The 21,418-nt window shown below is 54.8% G+C and overlaps 1 protein-coding gene across 3 annotated transcripts in view; it reads left to right on the top strand.

Moving 5' to 3' along the window:
- The window catches only part of NFATC1 (nuclear factor of activated T cells 1), a 97,786-nt gene that overhangs the window by 53,034 nt on the left and 23,334 nt on the right, over nucleotides 1–21,418 (top strand). Inside the window, exons 9-10 of one of the 3 annotated variants that reach the window (XM_020282096.2) lie at nucleotides 6,751–7,133; nucleotides 7,239–7,434. In XM_020282096.2, coding sequence (XP_020137685.2) covers nucleotides 6,751–7,133; nucleotides 7,239–7,434 — 579 coding nt within the window. Of the gene's footprint in view, nucleotides 1–6,750; nucleotides 7,134–7,220; nucleotides 7,435–21,418 lie in introns of all 3 variants that reach the window. The other 2 variants (XM_075993784.1, XM_075993785.1) reach the window with 2 other exon arrangements.

Here is a 21,418-nt window from a genome sequence, read left to right as displayed (position 1 = left end):
GACAAGCTGGGATGTGCACAGAGGTTCCAGCCTGGTCCTGGGCACCTGGTCGAATGTGCCATCGTTACCGGCTGCCTCCACGCTGGGGTTTCAGGCCGTGGATCGGTGGTAGACATGATTGGAATCTGTATGTTGAAATCACACCTTTTAGAAAGCCTGGAACACTCTTCAGTGAGGATGCTGGCTGAGCCTCGTGGGACAAACACAGACACATCCACAGAGGCATCTTCGTGCCTCCCTGTGCCCTGCGTTAGCAGCACGGGCCAGTGTGGCCCCCGGGGACTCTTGCCCTGCAGGGGAGAGGTGACTCGTCCTCCCTCCCTCTCCAGGGGCTGGCGGCTTCCATGGCTCCATCCACTGTTCCTCTCTTGTCATTATTTTAACAAAGTCTTGCTCTGGGGTATCAATCCTGGTTGTTTACGTGGGCAGCAAAACTCGGGCTTTCATGCCACATGGCAAAGGGAAGACAGTCTGACCTTTGTTTTCTGGGTCAGAACTTTGAACAAAACCCCTTTTGTCCAGTCCTGTGAATGCACTGGTGAGGAAATTCAGGCCACACACGAGGGTCACTTGGAACGTGGGCACGTAGCGAGGGGTCACGCAGGAATGACAGCTAGATGCATACAGTGCCCAGGCCGTGCTGGGTGTTTAGCCCTCAGTCCCCGTGACTGCCATGTGGCCAGGTATCCTTGCAGATGGAGTAAGTGTCCCTGGCAGCATCTGCCACTCAGCCTGCATGGGCGGCCCCCACAGGCTGGGCAGGGAAATAGTTCTTTCTCCCCCTCCTTGGAAGGACACCAGTCCTATGGGTCAGAACCCACCTGATGACATTTTAACCTCAGTTACCCCCTAAAAGCCCCATGTCCAAATGTCACATCGGGGGGTTAGGGCCTCAACATGTGAGTTCTGGGGGACACAGTCCGTCCACAGCAGTATCCCTGGCTCGTCCAAAGCCGAGGGCTGGACATAGCCCAGGACTGCTGACCACCTGTCCCCTCACTCCCGCCGTGCCAACCCGGGCAGCCGTCTGGGCCTCGAAAGGAGCACCTGCTGGCGGGCCTGGTGTCGACACAAGCCCTGCTGGGGACAGGCTCTGAGGCAGCTGCAGGACTCCACTTCTCAATCTCCAGATAGGTTTTCCCCCATCTCGCAGCTGGGGAAACTGAGGCCCACAGGCTTTGAGGAATTAGCTGCGAGGTCACCCAGCTTGGGTGACAAGCAGGGATTCTCACATGGCCTGGCCTGGCCACGAGCTCGGGGTCTGCAGCTCCTGCAGGAAGGACCACCTGCGGTCGGCCCCGGCCCCAGGGAGGGTAGTCACGGATGACGGATGAGACGCAGACACCGGTCTGTGCTCTGAGCCCCGGCCCTGGGTGCGGCCCCGTCGTCTGAGTGGGCTGTCTCGGAGGAGGAGTTGGAGATTGTGCTCGGCCTAGACCTGCCGAGGCAGTCGGTGGCCGTCTGTGTGACAGGACATCCCAGATGGAGGGCAGGTTTAGGAGGCGGCTGTTCACCTGAAGGCATGGATGTCCTAGGAAGAGAGGCCCCAGCTGTGCGAGTGTGAACGGCCTCTGCCTGGAGAGACCCGTCCTGGCAGCCTCAGAAGGGCCTGCGGGGGGCGGGCGAGGAGCTCACGGTGCCCGCCCTACAGGGACAGGCTGCCGCTGCGCTCCTGTGTGAGACCCCGTAGGATGGCGCAGACCTGTGCCCCACGAGGACCTCAGCCATCCCCTGGAACGGGTGAGCCCTCCCTGACTAGCCCGGGCAGGGTTCCAAAGGAGCGTCCCTGCCCTGCGCAGACCCAGCCGTGACAGAACAGGATCTGGCCTGGGGCTGCAGCCCAGCGACCCCTGTTCACGCCCGCTCACCAGCACTACACGGGGACCATTTGCCAGGCATCGGGGCGAGAAGCCCTGGAGAGTCCTCCGCTGCATCTGACATTGCTGGGCTTTGAGGGGGCAAGTCCTGGACAGCGGGGGCCCCGCCCTGTCGCACTTGGAGGGGGTTGGGGGAGAGGCTGGAAACTTGAGTTCCAGCAGAAAGAACTCGCCCTGCAGGGCCAGGCAGAGACTCTGCGGGGGGCCTTTGGGGTGGCGCCAGGCGGCAACAGGCCTCAGCCCCTGCGACAGCAGCCACCAAGCAGAGGCTTCGGGATTTGAAGGGACGGTTCCATTGTCCATTCCGGTTGTCCGGTTCCGTTTGAGGACACGATCTATGAACGACAGTGGCCCTGAGACCACTGGAACCTCTCACACCTTCTCCTTCCGAGATCAGTTCAGACCCTAAACTCGCCACTGGGCGTCCTGGTTTCCGGACACCGCCGTGCAGCACTGGAGTGAGTCACACTGCGCAGGGGCTGTCTGCACAGCCCGCCCAGCCCCACATGCCCGAGGGCAGAGTGGCCAGACTGCGTCATGCCTTGTCAGCCCTGAGGGACACTCCCGGCGGTGGCCACGGACGCCCACCCCACACCCCTCCTCGCAAGAGACAGCAGGGCCGGCCCTGCATCTTTGCAGGACACATTCTCGCTTCCCACTTACGGAAAGCAGGTGTCTCGCGTGGCCAGCTTACAGAGCAGGTGTCCTTTCTCCGAGATCCACACAAATCGCAGCCCAGACACAAGCAGTCTCAGTCGAGACGTGCTCTCACTGCCCAGCTTCTGTGGGTGCCGGGGACCAGCAGCTGTGGGGCTTTAGCTTTTGAAGGTGTCTCTCGAGTTTCCCAGTTTCCTCTGTCTCAAAGGCTGCAGGTCTCAGGGCCTGGGTGAGAGGAAGGGTCTCCTCCATGTCTCCCCTCTGCAGTGGCCAGGCTGCCCTGTCCCAGAACGTCCAAGGGCGTCCTGTCAGTGGCCTTTGACCTACCCAGCTGCCCCGCCCATCAGGGACCAGAGTGGAGCCAGAAGGAAGCAGGGCCAATGGGGAGGGCTGGCGCGGGCAGGAACCTGAGGCAGGAGGGTGGGCAGCAGCCTCCCTCCCTGCATGGCGCTGGGCTGGTTGCTGGGAAACCGTCCCAACTCCAGACTTGTGCCTGGACCTTGGAGGCCCAGCTGGGGGATGGAGGGGGCCGTGCCCCACCCTGGAGGGCGTTAGCCGGGAGTAAGGGGCCGTGCATGCTGCCCTGGAGGTGCCTGACTACCGAGCAACGCTGCCCCAAGAGGGCATTTGGCTCAGGGCTGAATGACCCAGATGCATCCAGAGACTTCACCAAAAAGACACCTCCGCCCCAGGCGGGGCAGCATGGGGACCCTCTCGGTTAAGTGCCCCCGGGCTTGTCCCTAAGAGGGGTCTGGGGCATAGCCTCTGCGGGCCTCGCGGTGAGAGGGCATGGTGGGAAGTGGGTCCCCTCTGCTCGTCCCCGGGGCACCAGCTGCTCAGCCCTGGGCCTGCCTCACAGCTTCACAGCACCCCACACCCACACCCCATCCCTGCACCCAGACATCCCCAGAAGAATTCGGTGGCAGAGAGATGCAGGAGTGAGTGCTGGTGCCCCTGGCAGTTTTAAACAGGTCGTAAACAGCAGGCACTCGAGCTCGCAGAGCAGACACCACCTGGCCCCCTCCCCAACGTCCCTCTGTAGTCCCCCGGCCTGGCCCGGCCACGCTCGTGGTGCATGGTGTCCGCATGGCAATGAATTCCGGCCGCGGGCGTTCACTGGACAGCTGTGTTTGGGCTGCACCTTCAGCGCCGGGCAGAGTGGTTGGGTGAGAGTTTTTAAAGAGCTCAGGGGACACTTTATGGGGGAGACACGCTGGCCCCCATGCCTGGCCACATTTCTGGGCCTGGCTAAAAATCCAGTGCAGTGGAGAGAGGATCCCAGCAGGGTTTCAACACAGCCTCCCAGCCACACACTTTTTGCAAGATTGTAAACTCTGAAAATTGCTAGTCCGATTTAGAATTTCACCTTCACTGCTGTGGACACCAGCTATCAGCACCAGCCTCTCTCAGCGAAACTCCAGACCCCTGGGCCGTGTTCATGTGTCTGGGCCATTTCCGGGACAGCCACATCCCACCGAGGCGAGGGCCTGGGTCACACTTTGTGGCTGGGCCCAGCCAGCTTCCCTGGGGTCAGGCTCTGGCTCTGCCTGGCGGGCTCTGGATTTACAGCCTGCCGGAAATGGACTCCATCAAGCCGGGGGCTCAGGTCCTCCACAGTCTGTCTGGGTGGGGCTGTGGGGGAGCAGGTGAGCCCCCAGGGCCCTGTGTGTCTCCACACGCCAGGCTCTCCTGCCCTCAGCCTCCTGCAGGGGCGGGGAGCTGCCGGAGCCAACAGCCGACTGGGATGCTTGACTTTCTGACGTGAAGCTTGTGGGTTGCAGACCTGTTTCTAATAACCAGAGGACACGTCTCTCCTTAGCAGCCCCCACTCAACCTGGGCGCCGTGTAGGCAGCCAGTGCCCCGTATTCCCATGTCTTGCGTCCCTGGGCCACAGAGACGAGTGGATGGCCAGTGCCGCACAGCAGACGGGCTTCAGAGGGAGGCGTAGGGCAGAGGCTGCAGCCGCCCATGGAGTCCTCACCGCAGGAACTGCTCTGGGCTAGGGGACAAGGCACAACATCCAGACTTCAAGGTGGATGGACGCCCCGGTGGGCACAAGTCAGCCTCAGGGCTGTATCCGAGTGAGCCCCGAGCAGTCTCCACTTGCAGCCCGGCCAGCTCTAGGGCCCCCCTCCCTCCTTCACTGGCTGGGTAGCCCCCGGGAGAGTGTGAGCCATGGGGTTTCTCTTCCCAAGCCACAGCACTCTCGCCAGCCATCGTCTCTGCCCTGCAGCTCCACCCAGAGATACCTTCAGTGCCGGCTCCTCCAGATGGTACCTGCCTGGTATCACGGGGTGATGGCAGAATTGTCATATCACCCTGGGTGGCCAGTGGTCCATGGTGTCTTGTGGGCAGTGTTTTGGGGTATAATTCCTGAGCTATCCTATTCTGTCTTCCTAAGCCCTGGCAGGCACGAGGGACAGGTCCGTTCTGGCGGGTGACTAGGTGTCCAATCCGGGACGGCCGCAGTGCACTGGCAGTCAACGTGCCGAGAACACAGACTGGCCACATATCTGCAATTCCCTCATGCTCAGTGGCCTCTAGCCAGTGCTCATCAGGCTATTGCCGGACCTGTCCTGGCCATGGGTGGGGGACGTCTGCCCACGGGTGGAGAGCAGGACGCCGGGAGGGACCCTCGGCGTGGCTAAGCACGGCCCAGTGTGGCCACGCCCTGGGTGGGGAGAAGGAGCTTCCCGAGAGGCACACACGGTGGCCCTGTGATTCCCTGCCCCTGAGGACAGCATGCTGGTGACCTGGCGCTCAGCGTGCAGGAGGGTGCGTGGCAGTGTGAGTGAGCAAACAAGAACGGGGCAGAGATACCGGCATGGAAATAGAGCAGTCCCTCAGAAGCCCGAGCACCTGTCCCTGCAGGGAGAGTCTGGGCAGATTTTCCAACTGGGATGGGCCTATCTGGTCCAGTCCCCAGTGACACCCGAGTCTCAGGTGAGGAGCCTTCGCTGGCAAGCAGATGACCTGTCCCAGCTTACTCGGCCTCCGGGCCAGGACGTCCATGCCAGGCGCAGGCTCTCCCCCGGGGCCGAACCTCAGGAAAATCTGTCTCTGCATCACAGCTGTCGGGCGCTTAGGCACCCTGGGCTGTGACGGGGACCAGGCGCACAGACGTGCATTTGTGCTGGCGCCACATGCAGGCCCCAGCGCTGTGACGGGGGCACTCTTCCTCCTCTGGCTGCCAGAGCCCACCTGCGTGCAGCGCGTGGAGAGGTGCAAATGTGGTTGGGGCGTCTGATGACAGCTGGTCGTCCTCGCCGCGTGGTCGAAGGAAGCCCGTGCGTCTGTTGTGAATTTAAGAGCCATTGCGCGTTGCTCTCTGCGTGACTTAACCATCTAGACGTCTCTTCTCTGCGGCGTACAAGCCAAGACGACAGCCTGGCAGTGAGTGGGGCAGGATGTCTGTGGGGTCCCCGGAGGGCCCCCTGCCCTGGCAGGTACCGAGGCCTGTGTCTTCCTGACACTGCTATGGAAACTGAGGCCCAGAGGCAGGCAGGGTCTGGTGGAACGTGAGGAGGGGCCAGTGCCAGCCACATAGTAAGCATCCGTCCCAGGCTCCTCCTGGGCCCTCAGCTTTCTCTCGAGGGAGGGACCAGAGAAAGGTCTAGAAACAGCGGACAGCTCCTAAGTTCTGCCTGAGGCTGCCGGGGGCCTGGCAGCTCTGCACGGGCTGCCCGTCTAGGAGGGAGATAGAGGGGCAGGCGGGTGCGAGTGCTGGCCCACGCAGACCTATGCTTCTGTAACCACTAACGGCCTCTCTTCTGTGGCAACAGTCACTCATCTTCTCAGCTGGGTTTCACTGGCTTCCAAGAGCCATTTTCTGTGTTCAAGTTCACCCAATGCGCGGACATTATCATCAACATAGTGTCGGTAGCAGAAATGCAGTAGTACGCCCAAGCTACAATTTTCGCTTTGATTACTACAAATCCGCAGGCCCCTGGGTCCAGACTTCCCTGCAGTTGCGAACGGGCTTTTACAGCATGTCAGTCCTGGAGCAGAGTCCAAGGAAAACAGGCCCCGCAGTATTAGAACCAGCTGCAGCTTTCCGGAGCCCGTGACTCACCCTGGTCTTTCACTGGGTGGGAGAACCAGGCTCACGCGGGCTCAGGCGAGACGCTGTTTGTCTTGCAAAGGGCGTCCCAGACACAGCCCGGCCGGTCGACCATCTGCAACCATGTTTATTTAACTTTTTCTCTCTCCACGCAGTTCCCGTTATAAAAACAGAGCCATCTGACGATTACGAGCCCGCTGCCGCCTGCGGACCAGCGAGCCAGGGGTTAAGTCCCCTCCAGCGAACCTACTATGGCCAGCAGCTTGCAGCGCCATCAGACCCCGGCTCCTGCCTCTTGGCTGGGTTCCCACTCTGCCCACAGAGAAGCACCATGATGCCCACGCCTCACAGCTCGAGCCCGAAGCTCCACGACCTTTCTTCCGCTGCCTACACCAAGGGTATCGCCAGCCCCACCCACTGTCACCTGGGACTTGGGCAGCCGGCCGGAGAGGTCCCCGCCGTTCAGGACGTGCCAAGACCTACGGCCCTGCACCCAGGCGCGCCCGAGCAGCCACCTCCCACCATGCTGCCGCCGCAGGTGAGTCCACATCCGAGCAGCAGCTGCCCCCTTGGGCACATGCTCTGTCCCGACAGCCCCCCTTCCCCGCCTCCGCCCGCCACCCAGGAGCCAACCTGCTTGCAGCCCTGCAGCCCGCCACACCTGCCCGCGATGGGCCGCCCGCAGCACCCACCACTGAAGGCTCAAAGGAACGCTTCTCCATCCGCCCGGCCACCGTCCCTACCAGAGGTGCGTGAGGACAGTGGTCGTAACTTGGCCCTTATTCCTGTAACGGTCAAGCGAGAACCCGAGGAGTTGGACCAGTTGTACCTGGATGATGGTAAGTGCCCGCCGCCCAGAGCTCTTGGAGGAGAGACGTGCGGACGTGCCAACCGCGGGAGCCGGCATGACGTGGGTGCAGGACACGGTTCTTGGGGTATTGTGGCAGCACCTGTGTGGGGCAGTGGCGTCGCCAGTTGCGTGCAGCTCTGGTCACAGCAAGGGCTGGTCTTTCGGCTCTGACGTTCCGTGAAACCTGTCCAGGTAGTCTTAGACTCAGACATGGGTGCCAAGGTTTGCTGCCCAATGCTGGACAGAGAGCTCCTTGGCTCGAGCTCAAAAAGTCCTGTGTCCTCAGGCACCAGCCGAGCCAGGTCCTTGGCTCATGGCACGTAAGAGCCTCTTGAGTCTGGGGAATGGTTTTGGGGAACGGCCACGGGGGCCGCTGGCTGCGATGCCAGCCCAGGTGCAGCGGCCTTGTCAGTGCAGAGGCCACGGATGTTGCTTGCTCAGGGCTGTTGGAAAGGGTGGGCTTTTGGACATCATGGACAGGCCGTTCAGACTAGGCGACTCCCAGCGCTGCCGCCATCCTGTGAGCGGTAATGGGGCACCCGTCCGCATGTGTCTGCGTGTGAGTCGCGCCCACTCTGGACGCAGTCCTGGCTGCCTAGCCACAGGATTGCCGTGGTGCCCAGAGGTGTGACCAAGCCCTGGCGACCTCATCAGGTGGCGATTCAGCAAGAGTCCCCGCCCTGTGCGGGCTGTTTGCAGGGAAGGTGGGCGTCCGCCGGGCACAGACGGTTTTCCCTGGCGCCTCCCACCAGCCAGACTCCATGCCTCCCTTAGAGTGACAGCATCGTGCCGTTGGCTCTTCTGCCACCACAGTGGTCTCCATAAATGTTGAGCCATCCTCGTGTTCCAAGCGGGCCTTTAGTTTCAGGGGGTCCCTTGGGAAGAGTGTCCAGAGGTGGCTGCCACACATACTCTGCGCCGGTCCCCGCGTCACTCGCTGTGACATGGCAGCCTGGGGAGCGCCCTGTTGAGCTTGCGGATGGCCCTGCATCAGCGTAAGGGCCTCCCGTCCACTCAGGAGGGGACGGGGCCTGCCAGACACATCCTTGCTGTCCCCTAACTCGAGGCCACCACTTTCTGAGGAAGATGTATGCAAGTAATTTAGCCCCCAAAGTATCTGGCCTCAAGCCCAGTGCCCTGGCCTGTGGTGAGAGCTCAGTACCAAGGTTGTGCTGAGTAAGCTGGGCCTTGTGACTTCTGTGCCCAGGGCTGACTGTCATCACGTGTCGCTGAGACGCAGGCCAGGTGCCTGTCCAAACAGCACAAGTGTGAGACCATCCAGGCTGCCTGCCCAGCATGTGTGGACGTGGGGGAGACAGACCAGTGGCTCAGGGTCCTCACACTGCTCCGTGTACCCCAGGGTGGGCACAGGTGAGCTGAGGCTGGAGCGTCTGTCCAGGACACCCAGCTCCGCGTCACCCTCAGGGCCCCCCCAGCCTGCTGGCCTGGCCACTGTGGCACCCTGGAGGCCGAGGCTCTCGCCCAGCCCCTTCACGAAGGCCCCTGGCCCCACATCTGGGGGTCCTGCTCTCCAGATGCCTGCGAGCAGCCCTGGGCGCACTCCCAACCTCTCACTGTGCTGGGGCCACTTCCTGGCCGGACCTGTCCTTCCTCCCCAAACCTTCTCCTTGGCTCTCTGGCTGTGGTCATCTTCCCACTCGGGAAAATGCTGCAGAGTTGCATCCCGTCCCCAAGCCCTGGTGGTTCTGCACTGCCAGAGAAGAGGCAGCTTGGCATCCGGCTGCAGCCTCCCCACCGCCCACCCCCAGGACAGGAAGTCTCATGTCCATGTACGTCCTCAAGGGACACAAGGCTGGTCCTGAGGGCCAGCCCCGCACTCGTGAGACTTTGTCCCCGTTGTAGGGGCAACTTAGAAACCTGTCCCCATTAAGTCTGCAAACTCTGGACCGGCTGTAACCAAAACCTTTCCAGCGTCAGCCATGAGATCAAAGCGCTGCCTCTGGGGGACCAGGGCAGCTACTTGGAGGCCCTGCAGAGCAGGGAGCGTGCTGACGGGCCACCGCTGTCTCTGCGCAGCCTGCACAGGCGGGTCCTGGTGGTGCTCACTTAACCACACACACTTAAGCCCTGAGCAGAGAAGAGTCTTGTTAGCTGTGGCCCTGTCCAGATGTGGCCCTAATCTCCTGCCCACAGTGGGCAAAGGGCCCTTTCTGCCCTTCAGAGGTGGGTGGTCAGGTGCGCAGCTGCATGTGCAGAGGCCTCGACCCAGAGGGAGGGAGACGGGGCTGTCTCGCAAGCCAGGCCTCCCTCCAAGGGCTCTGGACAGACCGGGGACTCCCTGCACTGCAGGCTGGACCCCCTGCCCAGGGAGTGTGGAGCGTGTGCTGGCTGGCGGGCGTCCCTCTTGGGCAGTTGGGTGCAGACACACCCAGGCCTCTGTCCCCATCCCAGGCAGGACCACCCCGAATGCTTGCTCTGCCTTCACCCCAGCTGTGGGATGGCTATTGTGCCCCGCCCCCGAATGTCATCCTCATGAAAAGCAGACACAGCCAGGGCCATGGAGGGTCTGCTGGCCACCCCTGCTGCCCCAGGTCCTCAGAGCAGGACACAGGCTGTGGCGCCCATGGGGTGGGGACCTAGGCAGGATATCCTGCCTGGAAAAGGTGGGACCCTACCCAGAGGGCATGTGGGATCCGTGCTGGCACCTTTGTGGTGGGGACAGCGAGGTGGGGACTCACGGCAGGAGTAGGCCGTAGCTTAGAGTGTGTTTGCCCAGGAGTCCGGCCCTTCGCCAGCCCCTTTTCCAAAGTCCCCCCTGGTTTGGGGACACCACCAGAGTTCCCGCTCGCCCCGGAAGGAGGTTCTGGAGGACGCTGGTAACCCTTGGTGTGTCCAGGGCCAGCATCTCAGTCTGCACAGGGACCCCCCTGCTAGGGGAGCAGATGGGGCGCCCCAGGGCTCTGCCTGTCCCTGCACATGGAGAATGTCCTGGAATGTGATCACGGAAAAACCTTGTGAGGGGCGGCACCCAGCCATCCCCACTTCTCACCGCGGCTTCTCCCGTCTCCCCTGCCCCACTCACTGCACGGCTCCTCTGTCAGCAAAGCGAACTGCACTGGGGCTGCCTTAGCACCATCCTGACCAGTTCCCCATCTTTAGGGCAACAGGAGGCCCTATAGCCTCTGCCATCCCCCGGGCCGGTGTCCTGTGTGGGAACAGGCCCCGTCTGGAGGGAGGAGAGCTCGCCCAGGCACCTGGGGAAATGGAAACAGCAGTGAAGACTAAAGCAAATGAAACTGCATAAACTTCAGGCTCCTTGGTGGGTGAAAAGAGACACTTGGTGTTGTGCGTTCACAGCAGGGAGAGGCTCAGTGCCGGACGCAGAGGGAGGGTATGGTGTGTGGCTGTGGACACCCCTCGACGCTGTTTGTAAGTGGGGGGCTCCCCGTGCAGTCCTGCACCCCACACGTTGCTGGTGGCCAGAGCCCCAGGGTCTGTGCCTCCCAGGCCCGAGACCGGCATGGTGCAGGTTCAGTCTCCAGCCTCCTAGGGTCCAGGCAGTGAAGGTGATGGCAGGGTCACCTCCAGGGCGCAGGACAGGCTCAGGGTCCCCGCCACCCAAGCACATCGCGCCACTGAGGCCGCCGCCACAGGGACTGGGCCTGGCCTGACCCCGCGGCCCTCAGCAACGTCCCCGCAGTCGGTTCAGGATTTCGGCTCCTTGGTCTGAACAGCGCGTGGAAGCAGCGACCTGGGCTTCTCTTGCTCACTGCGGTGCCCGCGACTGCCAGGCCCAGAGGGTTAGAAGAGTCTATCGTGTGTGCGCAGGTTTTTCATTTCTTGTAATTGGGTTTCTATTTTGTTTTCCGGGGACGCAGAGTGGAAAAGGCAGTAGTGCAATGTCGTGTGCGGTGCGGAGAGCGTGTGGTGTGCCCATCTCCAGTATGCGCCCATCACGGGTCCGCAGGGTGGTCTGTGTGGAAGGGCGTGTCCTGTGGACCCGTGCTCAGTCCAGTGAATGAGCCGAAAGGGGAGGTGCTCCCCAAGTTTCTGTTTCTCTCACAGAATTCAAGCCTCAAAATGAAAACTGAATCCTAGGTTTTTTTCTTTTTTGGATTTCTTTGTTTTTCAGTTATTTCTACTCTTAAGTTAATTTCAAAAGTACTTGGCCCACACATTAATTTCCTTCAGTAGTCTTCGTAAGATTTAGCTTTGGGTTTAGACTTCTCAAGCACAGCAGAACCACAAAGGGACATTTTTAGAAATACTATTTTCCTGGACCTCATGTTATTTTAAATGTAGATTTTTAAAAACATGCTGTAAAGTTGTATAAGTTCAGCTGTAAAGCTGAACTGTTTTAAGAGTATTTTATTTCTTTGATTGCCCACTGCGGGAACCAAACTAGGTGACGTTCTCCTCTAGTTCCAGATCCTCTCGGTCATATGAGTGGGCAGCTCATGCACACACACGCACACATGTGTGCATACAGATGCACACATGCTTTCATACACACATACACACTTATGTGCACACGTGTGCGCACCTTGCAGGACATGTTTTCTGAAACGTCTGTGAGGTGTGTGGCATCTGCCCTGGTGCCCACGCGCGCCGTGCCTACTGGCCGCCCTGCTGTCGGGCAGCATCTCCCGAGAGCCCTGCAGGGCGGTGACTGCCCCTCGGCACTGGGCTGGCCATGGACACAATCAAGCCTTTCACTTTCCTCACGAGCTCCTGGTCTCCAAAGTCTAGATGTCATTAAAACAACACGCAGGTAGACGCGGCGGCCCGGAGCATGTCTGCCCCGAGTCTGGGGGTGAGCAGCTCCCTCTCCCGCCCCTTCCTGAGCTCAGTCTGCTCCAGAGAGAACAAAAAGCTTCCCTCATGGAAAGTTTTACTCACCTGGCCCTGCGCCCAGGGCTGAGGCCTTCCCCACTGCTAATGATGATTGAAAGAGTCTGCGCTACAGCCGTCAGAGGCGCGGAGTCGTTAACGTTGCAGACGTGGGCTACCCCGTGACGGACAGAGAGTGAGTTCAGCCACGCAGATGATTCATTAAGGCCGGCCCTCAGTGCACTGGGCCTGCTGCGTGGGGCGGCCAGACACGCAGACCAAAGCGCACAGCCTGCTCTCGGTGAGGAGGCTGGCAGGCGGGAGAGAGGTTTCCCGGAGGCCCCTGAGGAAGGGAGCTCTTGGCATCAGTGAGGTCCCCAACACCAGGCTGAGCCCCTGCTCTTGGGGCAGGACTCTGACTGCTGGTTCCAAGTTGAGCCAGGCCGGGACGGGGGCAGGGGGGGGCGCAGCAGGCTGTCCCAGGCCCCGAGCAGCACATCAGACGAGTGTGCAGACACTGGCTCAGGCATGTCACTATTTGTCTAGACTGGGGGTCTGCAGACTTTTTTAATGGGGCCAGTTCACTGTCCCTCAGACCACTGGAGAGTGCAGCACACATTCTACACATGCACACTGTGGGCCCAGGAGGAGTCAGTTGCTAATTAGGACAGGCAGTGGTGGCAAAAACACCTGGCGAGCTGGATAAATGTCCACAGGCAGTAGTTTGAGGACGCCTGGTCTAGACGTTTGCTCTTGTGTAGATCCAACCTGAGGGTCAGCCCACGACCACCAGAGAGGCTGTTGGTGGGAAAGTGTCAGCACATTGAAAACCTGTCAGTGCTGAACTCAAGGGCAACAGCACCATGAACCTGCCCCACAGTAAAGGAAGACACAGAACGTAGGCTGACTGGTGTCACTGAGTGAGGTCCTCTAAACGCAGGGTGCTGGGTCTGCCAGCTGCAGACATCACGGTGCTCAGGCTCTGGGCTGCACAGAACGCAGGCTGACTCTGGTGTCACTGAGTGAGGTCCTCTAAACTCAGGGTGCTGGGTGCCAGCTGCAGACATCACAGTGCTCAGGCTCTGGGCTGCACGACCGGCTGGGTTGTGACCCGTGACGCTGGGGCAGCCTCCACCCAGCCCAGGCAGGAGGCTGAGGGAGGAGGACAGGCCTTTCCGGGGCACATGCAGCTTGCGATGTGAGCGTTCCCGTGTCTGCTGGGCTCTGGCACTGTTCTCAGTTGCCTGGTATAGACGTTAACCATGAACGTGGAATGCTTTGAATTACACGCTATTTCTAATGAAAATATTCTTCCACAGTCCAATTACTTTCTGTCAACTTGGAGGGGAAATTCAGTGGTATTGTTTCCAGCTATTCTTAACCTTCTGCCTTTTATTTCTTCAAAATGGGTCTTAGCTTGTTTCCCCTTTAAACAGAGAGTTGTTTGAAATTACTGATTTGAGGGAAGGAAATCAGGGTAGGGTGGAAGGGAAGCAAAGGGCAGAGCTAGAAACACCTTTAGGTCTGTTTGGTGCCAAAGGGAAGTCACGACCAGCAGAACAAAGAGACCAGAACCGACATTCAGATGTGACCCAGCGTTTGGGGACATGAGGCTTATCTGTGACATTTTGTCACTCCCCACAGGCAAGTTCTGAAGAACAGCGAAGTGTGGGTGCGTGAGTGTCTAATTATTGAGATGCTGGTTCTTCTTGTTGTGTAGATACACTCAGCTTTCCTCGTGAAAACAGGTTAAAATCTTCATGGAAACACTTAAGTGGCATCGTTTGCATTTCATGTCTAGTCCTCTCAGACTGTCCGGCCGCCTGTGCAGTTTGTCTTTCTAAAGCTCACACATTTCCAAGGGCTTCTTACATAGGAACAAGCCTCTCTGCAGACACCCCCAAACTGTGAGCCAGCAAGTGACACACTTCTGTGCTGCGTCCGGAGTGTGAAGCTAAAGCACGACAGCTGGGAGCCCGTCACACAGCTGGTGCATCTCTGGGGGGGCGGGGGGCGGGGCTCTGCCTTCGCCTGTCAGAAAACTGTCTATGTCAGAGCAGCCAGGGGCTCGTCACTCAGGCCAGCCACTGGGCTCTCCTGCCCCTGGGGCTTGATTGAGCACAGCCGCTTCTCAGTGATATTCCTGAGACAAAAGAGTATTCGTGCCTGCGGATCCCTGAGGAGCAGTGAGTACGGACTCATGGAGATCCACCAAGCCCAGGCTTAAGACGGACGTGCACACTTGGGGCTGCAGTAATTACCTTTGCACCAGTGCTGAAAAAGTTATTCCCAATCCATCGGGACGTGTCGTCACCAACAGACAGAAAACCCAAGTGGCAGCAGTGGGGTGCATACTTGGCACACCACCAACTTTCCAGAGGGAATTCAGCCTTGGACAATCCTGAGGGCAGGCAAAACTGCCAACACTGACCTCTCCTTACACGAAGAAAACAGAAGCTCAGAGCATCGTTATCTGACTATCTCACGTCATAGCCGATGAGCTGCAGAGCCAGGAGCACAGCCACAGCCAACGCCTCCAATTTCAGCTCATCCTCCACTGAGTCCTAGCTCTACTAATGATTATTTCTTCTCCTTTTTTCTTTTTAAATCATTGTCAATGTAATACTGATGATTTTTTTCCCATTAGAGATGTGATGAGCAAAGATTCTGACTAAAATATTCTACTTTTTAATCATGAGTTGGCCTTGCACGCTACAGGGGATCATGGTACATATTTTTTTTATCAGAGTTTCTGAGTATTGACTGAGGCACTTTTGGTAACTTCAGAAGGACTTGGAGGAGAGACGGGCCTTCCAAAACGATGGAGAAAACCTCATAGAATCAGCCCTCCCCCAAAAGCAAAAAAATACTGATAAAACTATCAAATCAACCATTTCAAAATCCAGAAATTAACTAAAAGGACAGAACAAATTGAAAAGCATTTTTTCAAAAACAAAATCAAAAAACAAAAAAAAACCCTGGGCTCTGAAAAGAAGAGGGGCTTGTGGTGTTTTGACTCAAAGCTGTTTCCTCCATCGAGTGTGACAGGAACGACCGACAGCGCGCAGTCTGTGCGAAAGCCCATCCCCACAGCGCAGCCAGTACCTTGACCAGTCGTGCCGTTCCCCGGGGAAGCCCATTCCCAGGCGCTATAGACACACTGGCAGTGGCTGCCGTCGTGGTCATCGCAGCTGCCCCAGGGCTGGGATTTCAGCTGTAACCACGGGAGCCTGGCCAACAGGTGACCACCAGGGACTTTGAAAAGCCCTGGCATATTCCTGGGGAATCACAAGGGCCACACACGAGCGGAAGAAAAGATAGGGGCCCGGCCACTCACCTGGCTGACCTTGGAGCCACACGGGGTAGAGTAGAAGCCAAAGCTGCTGCTGCTGCTGCTGCTGCTGGAAGGGGGTCCCGGGGCCCCCACCCGTGTCCTGGGTGAAAGGTGGAAGGCTTGCTCAACGGCTGAAGGATTTAGGGAAACCTCCTGACCGATAATCACAGACCATCAACCTGTGCTAGCCTGAGTGTGATCCCTAGGAAGCCCAGCTTAAAAATAGAAACAAGATGCCTTTTAAGAGGAACAGAGAACTTAGTGTCCACTCATGGCAAGGAATAAGCTACAGAATTAGTCCAGAAAAGTCACTCATCAAATAAACAACAACAAGGGGTGTTGCTTAGAAAGAAACAGCAACAGATCCTACTGGGGGGGGGGGAGGTTTATTCCAGAGTTGCTACAACACATCCTCCATCCTGCCCAGTTCTAAACCGGACGTGAGCCACACGCAGACGGGGACACGTGCCCCATTCACCGGGACACCCACAGCCACCGAGAGGCTCCCGGGATGGATGGAGCAGCGGAAGCTTTAAATCAGCATCATCACTATGTTCAAAGAACCAAGGGAAACTATGTTTAAAGAATTACAGCAAAGTATGACAAACATGCCTCACAAAATAGAGACTGTTAATAGACAAAAAAAATTTTTTTTTAAAAAGGGCCAAGTAGAAACTCTAGAGTTGAAAAGCACAGTAACTGAAATGAAAAATTCGTCAGAGGGGCCAACATATTTGAGCGGGCAGAGAGAAAGAATAGGCGAACTTGAAGAAAAGTCAAAAGATTATACAGTCTGAGCAACGGAAAGGAAAAGGGATGAGGAAAGATGAGCAGCCTCGGGGACGCTGTAAAGCCACAGGAGAGACGGGCGTCGCGGAGGAGCACAGGGAAAGCGGGTGGACAAAATATTTTAAGAAATAACAGCCAAAAACTTCCCAAATTTGACAAAAAAAAATTGTTCCGCGCATCCTAAAAGTCAACAAAAGTTGAACAGGGTAAATTAAAAGCAGTTCACTTGTGGACACGTCACAGCCAAACCGAACCTGAGGCAGCACGAGAAGAACTGCACCTCAGAGGTGCGGACGCCTCCGTGAGACGAAACACTGACCTCTCGCGGGAGCCTGACCTCTCGCGGGAGCATGACCTCTCGCGGGAACATGACCTCTCGCGGGAGCCTGACCTCTCGCGGGGCCGTGGTTGCTGGGAGACAACGGGCGGCGCGTTCAAAATGCTGAGGAAAGGCGAGGACGATGACCGTTGGTCAAAAACCCCGTATGTAACAAAACTGGCCTTTGAAGATGACGGAGGAAGGAAGTCACACTCAGGTAAACACGGACATACGGCATTTGTTGCCAGTAAAGCTCACCTGTGAGAAATGCTAACAGGAGTCCCCGGGCTGAGGGTAACTCAAACCCACGTCAGGAAATAAAAAGCTCCGTGGAAGTAATTACCTAGCCCCGCAGAGAGACGGGCAAACATGCTCTCAAACTCTTCCAACTGGTCTAAAAGGAAACCGTGGGAGACGATGATGACACAACTGTGCTGATGGGCTTATCATCTACAAAGATGTCGTTTCTATGGCAACAGTAACACAGAGGAAAGGGTAGGGAAGGAAGTTATATCAAAGTTCCTATGTGTTGCCTGAACTCAGTTAGTATTAATCTGAAATAGATTGTTTTGAGTAAGATGTATGCTGTGATTGCCAAAGGGACCACTAAGAAAACAACTGTGTAGATGTAATAAACAAAAGACAAGACGTTCATTTAAATGATATGCTAGAAAATGTGTATGTAACACAAAGCAAGGCAGTAATGAAGAACAACAATGACAACAGCAGCAAAAACGTCACAAGACATGTAGCAAACAAATAGCAAAATGGCAAATATAAATCCTACCACTTTGATAATTGTATTAAATGTAAATGGACTAAACACTCCAATAAAATAGCAGAAGTTATCGGACTAGATTTAAAAGAAAAAATGAGGCCAGGCACAGTGGCTCACACCTGTAATCCTAGCACTTTGGGAGCCCGAGCCGGGAGGATCGTCTGAGCTCAGGAGTTCCAGGCCAGCCTGAGCAAGAGCGAGACCCCGTCTCTACTAAAAATAGAAAGAAATTAATTGGCCAACTAAAAATATATAGAAAAATAGCCACACATGGTGGGTTATGTCTCTAATCCCAGCTACTCAAGAGGCTGAGGCAGAAGCTTGAGCCCAGGAGTTTGAGGTGGTTGTGAGCTAGGCTGATGCCACAGCACTCCAGCCTGGGCAACAGAATGAGATTCTGTCTCCAAATAAATAAATAAATAAATAAAAACCAAAATGAAATGAGTGGAGCTATATGCTGTCTAAAAAATATTTTAGATTACAAGGCACAAATAGATTGAAAGTATGAGGATAGAAAAGAGATACCATGCAAATAATCAAAAGAGATCTGGAGTAGCTATGCTAATATCAGACAAAGTAAACTTTAAGACAAAAAATGTTACTAGAGACAAAGAGGTCAGTGGTAATGTCCCCTTTTATCATTATAAACTTGATAAATTGAACAGGGTGATGATAACAGTTGTAAAGATATTTTTACGAAACCTCATTATACATGAAACAAAGCTAACAGAATTGACCAAGAAAGGTTAGGGATGAAAGGTGATGTTACCACTGATCCCTCAGAAATTGAAAGAATCATAAAGGAATACTATGAATAACCTTATGCCAACAAATTTGACAACCTAGATGAAATGGAAATATTCTTAGGAAGATACAAATTACCTAAACTGACTTGAGAAGAAATAGAAAAGTATGACTAGGCTTATGTCAGGCAAAGAAAATGAATTAATAATTTAAAATAGTCCCCAAGTAAGGAAGAAAAAAATAAATAAAATAAAATAGTCCCACATAGAAAAGCCCAGGCCCAGAAAGCTTCACTGGTGAATTCTATCAAACATGACAAGAACAACAATATCAATACCACACAGACTTTTCTAGAAAACAAAGGGAGAAGGAGCACATTTCAACTAATTCTCTAAGGCCAATATAACCCTAATGCCAAAGTCAGACAGAAACATAAGAAAAGAAACTGTGGATAAATATCCTTTATGAATACAGAAGCAAAAATCCACACTAAAATATGAGCAAACTGAAACAACTTAAAAAGGGGATTTTGCACTATGACCAATTGGGATTTATCCCAGTAATGCAAGGTTGGTTTAACATCTTAACCATTATATATAGAAAGGCAGTTGACTTGTTAACTGATCTCATATCTTGTAGCCTTGGATGGGTTTCTTTTTCTTTAGTTTTTTTAGGGCAGATTTCTTGGGATTTTCTACATATAGGATCAAGCTGTCTGCAAACAAAGACAATTTTACTTCTCACTTTCCAATCCAGATGCCTTTTGTTTCTTCTTTTTTTCTGACCAGACTGCACTGAGTAGAGCCTCCAGTGCGACACCGACAGCATTGTTTCCATGAGAGAGGGCATCCCAGCCTCGTTCCTTACCTTAGGAGGCAGGCCTCAGTCTTTGAGTATGGAATGTGATGTTCCATGTAGGTTTTTGTGGATGACTTTTATCAGGTTAAGAAGTTTCCTTCTCACAAAATGTGATGTACCATATTAATAGAATAAAAGACAAAAAAACACATGATCAATTCAATAGATGTAAGAAAAAAAAGTTGGCAAAATCCAATACCCATTTATGAAGTTCTATCCTGAGATTGCAGCAGTTCACTCACATCTTCAGGCGCCACTTCTCATTGTAGTCTTCTTCCTGTTTCCACCACATCTTCATGACTTCCTCCACTGAAGTCATGAAGCCCTCAAAGTCATCCATCAGGGCTGGAATCAACTTCTTCCAAACTCCTGTGAATGTTGATATTTTGAGCTCCTTGCATGAATTACGAATTTTCTTAATGGCACCTAGCATGATGAGTCCTTTCCAGAAGGTTTTCAATTTACTTTGCCCAGATCTAATAGAGGAATCACTGTCTATGGCAGCTTTAGCCTTACAAAATGTCTTTCTCAAATAGTAAGACTTGAAAGCTGAAATTACTCTTGATCCGTGGGCAGTAGAGTGGGTGTTGTGTTATCAGACACGAGAACAGCATTAATCTCTTTGTATGTCTCCAGCACAGCTCTTGGGTGACCAGGTGCATTGTCAATAAGCAGGAATATTTTAAAGGAATCTCTGTTCCTGAGCAGGTCTCAACAGTGGGCTTAAAATATTCAGCAAACCATGCTATAAACAGAGCAGCTATCATCCAGGCTTTGTTGTCCCATTTCTAGAGCACAGGCGGAGTAGACTTAGCATAATTACTAAGGGCCCTGGGATTTTCAGAATGGTGAATGAACATTGGCTTCAATTTAAAGTCACGGCTGCACTAGCCCCTAACAAGAGCGTCAGCCTGGCCTTGGAAGCTCTGAAGCCAGGCATCGACTTCTCCTCTCCAGCTGTGACAGTCCTAGATGGATCTTCTTCCACGATGAGGCTGTTCCGTCTACACTGCAAGTTTGTTTTTCAGTGTAGCCACCTTCGTCAGTGATCTCAGCTGGATCTTCTGGATAACTTGCTGCTGCACCTTGCACTTTCATGTGATGCAGACGGCTTCTTTCCTTAACCACTTTGATACGGCGCTCACCAGCTGTGAAACCTTGTCCACAGCCGGCACTCACAGTCCACACAATAGTTTGTGCTGTGCATTGACAACAAATCCATTTTGGTCTTATGTGATGAGGAAAGCTTTAAAACACTGAAAGCTTGTTTTACTTTGATAGGAAGCTTTACTTGTAAATCAGAATAGGTAACATATACATGTATGTTTTCATTACGTTATTTTTAAATGTTCACAATTTTATTTTGATAAATGAAAAATTAGAAAAGTCATATCACGGCTGTCAGCTAAAGTCGACACTCGGCTGTGCGGGTTCATCTGTGGCTGTCAACTATAGTCGACGCTGGTACCGAAGTAGTTAAGCCTCATGAATCAACCTCTGTTGGCGTCAAACTTTTCTTCTGCAGCTTCCTCACCTCTCTCAGCCTTTGTAGAATTGAAGAGAGTTAGGACCTTGCTCTGGATTAGGTTTTGGTTTAAGGGAATGTTGTGGTTGGTTTGATCTTCTGTCCAGACCACTCAAACTTTCTACACATCAGCAATGAGGCTGTTTCACTTTCTTAACATTCGTGTGTTTACTGGAGGAGGACTTTTAATCTCCTTCATGAACTTTTCCTTTGCATTCACAACTTGGCTACTGTTTGGTGCAAGAGATCTAGCTTTTGGCCTATCTTGGCTTTCAACATTCCTTCCTCACTAAGCTTCATCATTTCTAGCTTTTGATTTAAAGTGAGACACATGTGACCCTCCTTCCACTTGGACACTTAGAGGCCACTCTAGGGTTATTAATAGGACTAATTCAATACTGCTGTGTCTCAGGGAACAGGGAGGCCCGAGCAGAGGGAGGCAGAAGGGGGATGGCTGGTCAGAGGAGCAGTCAGACCACACACAACACTGACCAATAATTTCTCTGTCTTACACGGGCGCCGTTCATGGCACCCAAAACAACTACAACACAGGACCAAAGATCACCAATCACAAGTCACCATTACAGATAGGATAATAATGAAAAGTTTCAAATCCTGCGAGAATCACCAAGACGTGACGCGGAACCGTGTGAGCATGTGCCGTTGGAAAGTGGCGCTGCCGAGAAACCCGCTTGATTAGGTTGCCACAAACTCCAACGTGTGCTGTGCATACTGTCCGCGAAGCGCAGTGGAACCGCATCTGCCTGTGTGTGGAGAGTCGGGGAGGCCAAGCTCTGCAATTGGGGGGTGGCCTGCAAGGAGGAGGTGGGGACCA

This window comes from Microcebus murinus, chromosome 17 (assembly GCF_040939455.1).
Source record: "Microcebus murinus isolate Inina chromosome 17, M.murinus_Inina_mat1.0, whole genome shotgun sequence".
NCBI lineage: Eukaryota > Metazoa > Chordata > Mammalia > Primates > Cheirogaleidae > Microcebus > Microcebus murinus.
The sequence above is the reverse complement of the archived record's forward strand: the minus strand, read 5'-3'. Positions and strand labels throughout refer to the sequence as shown.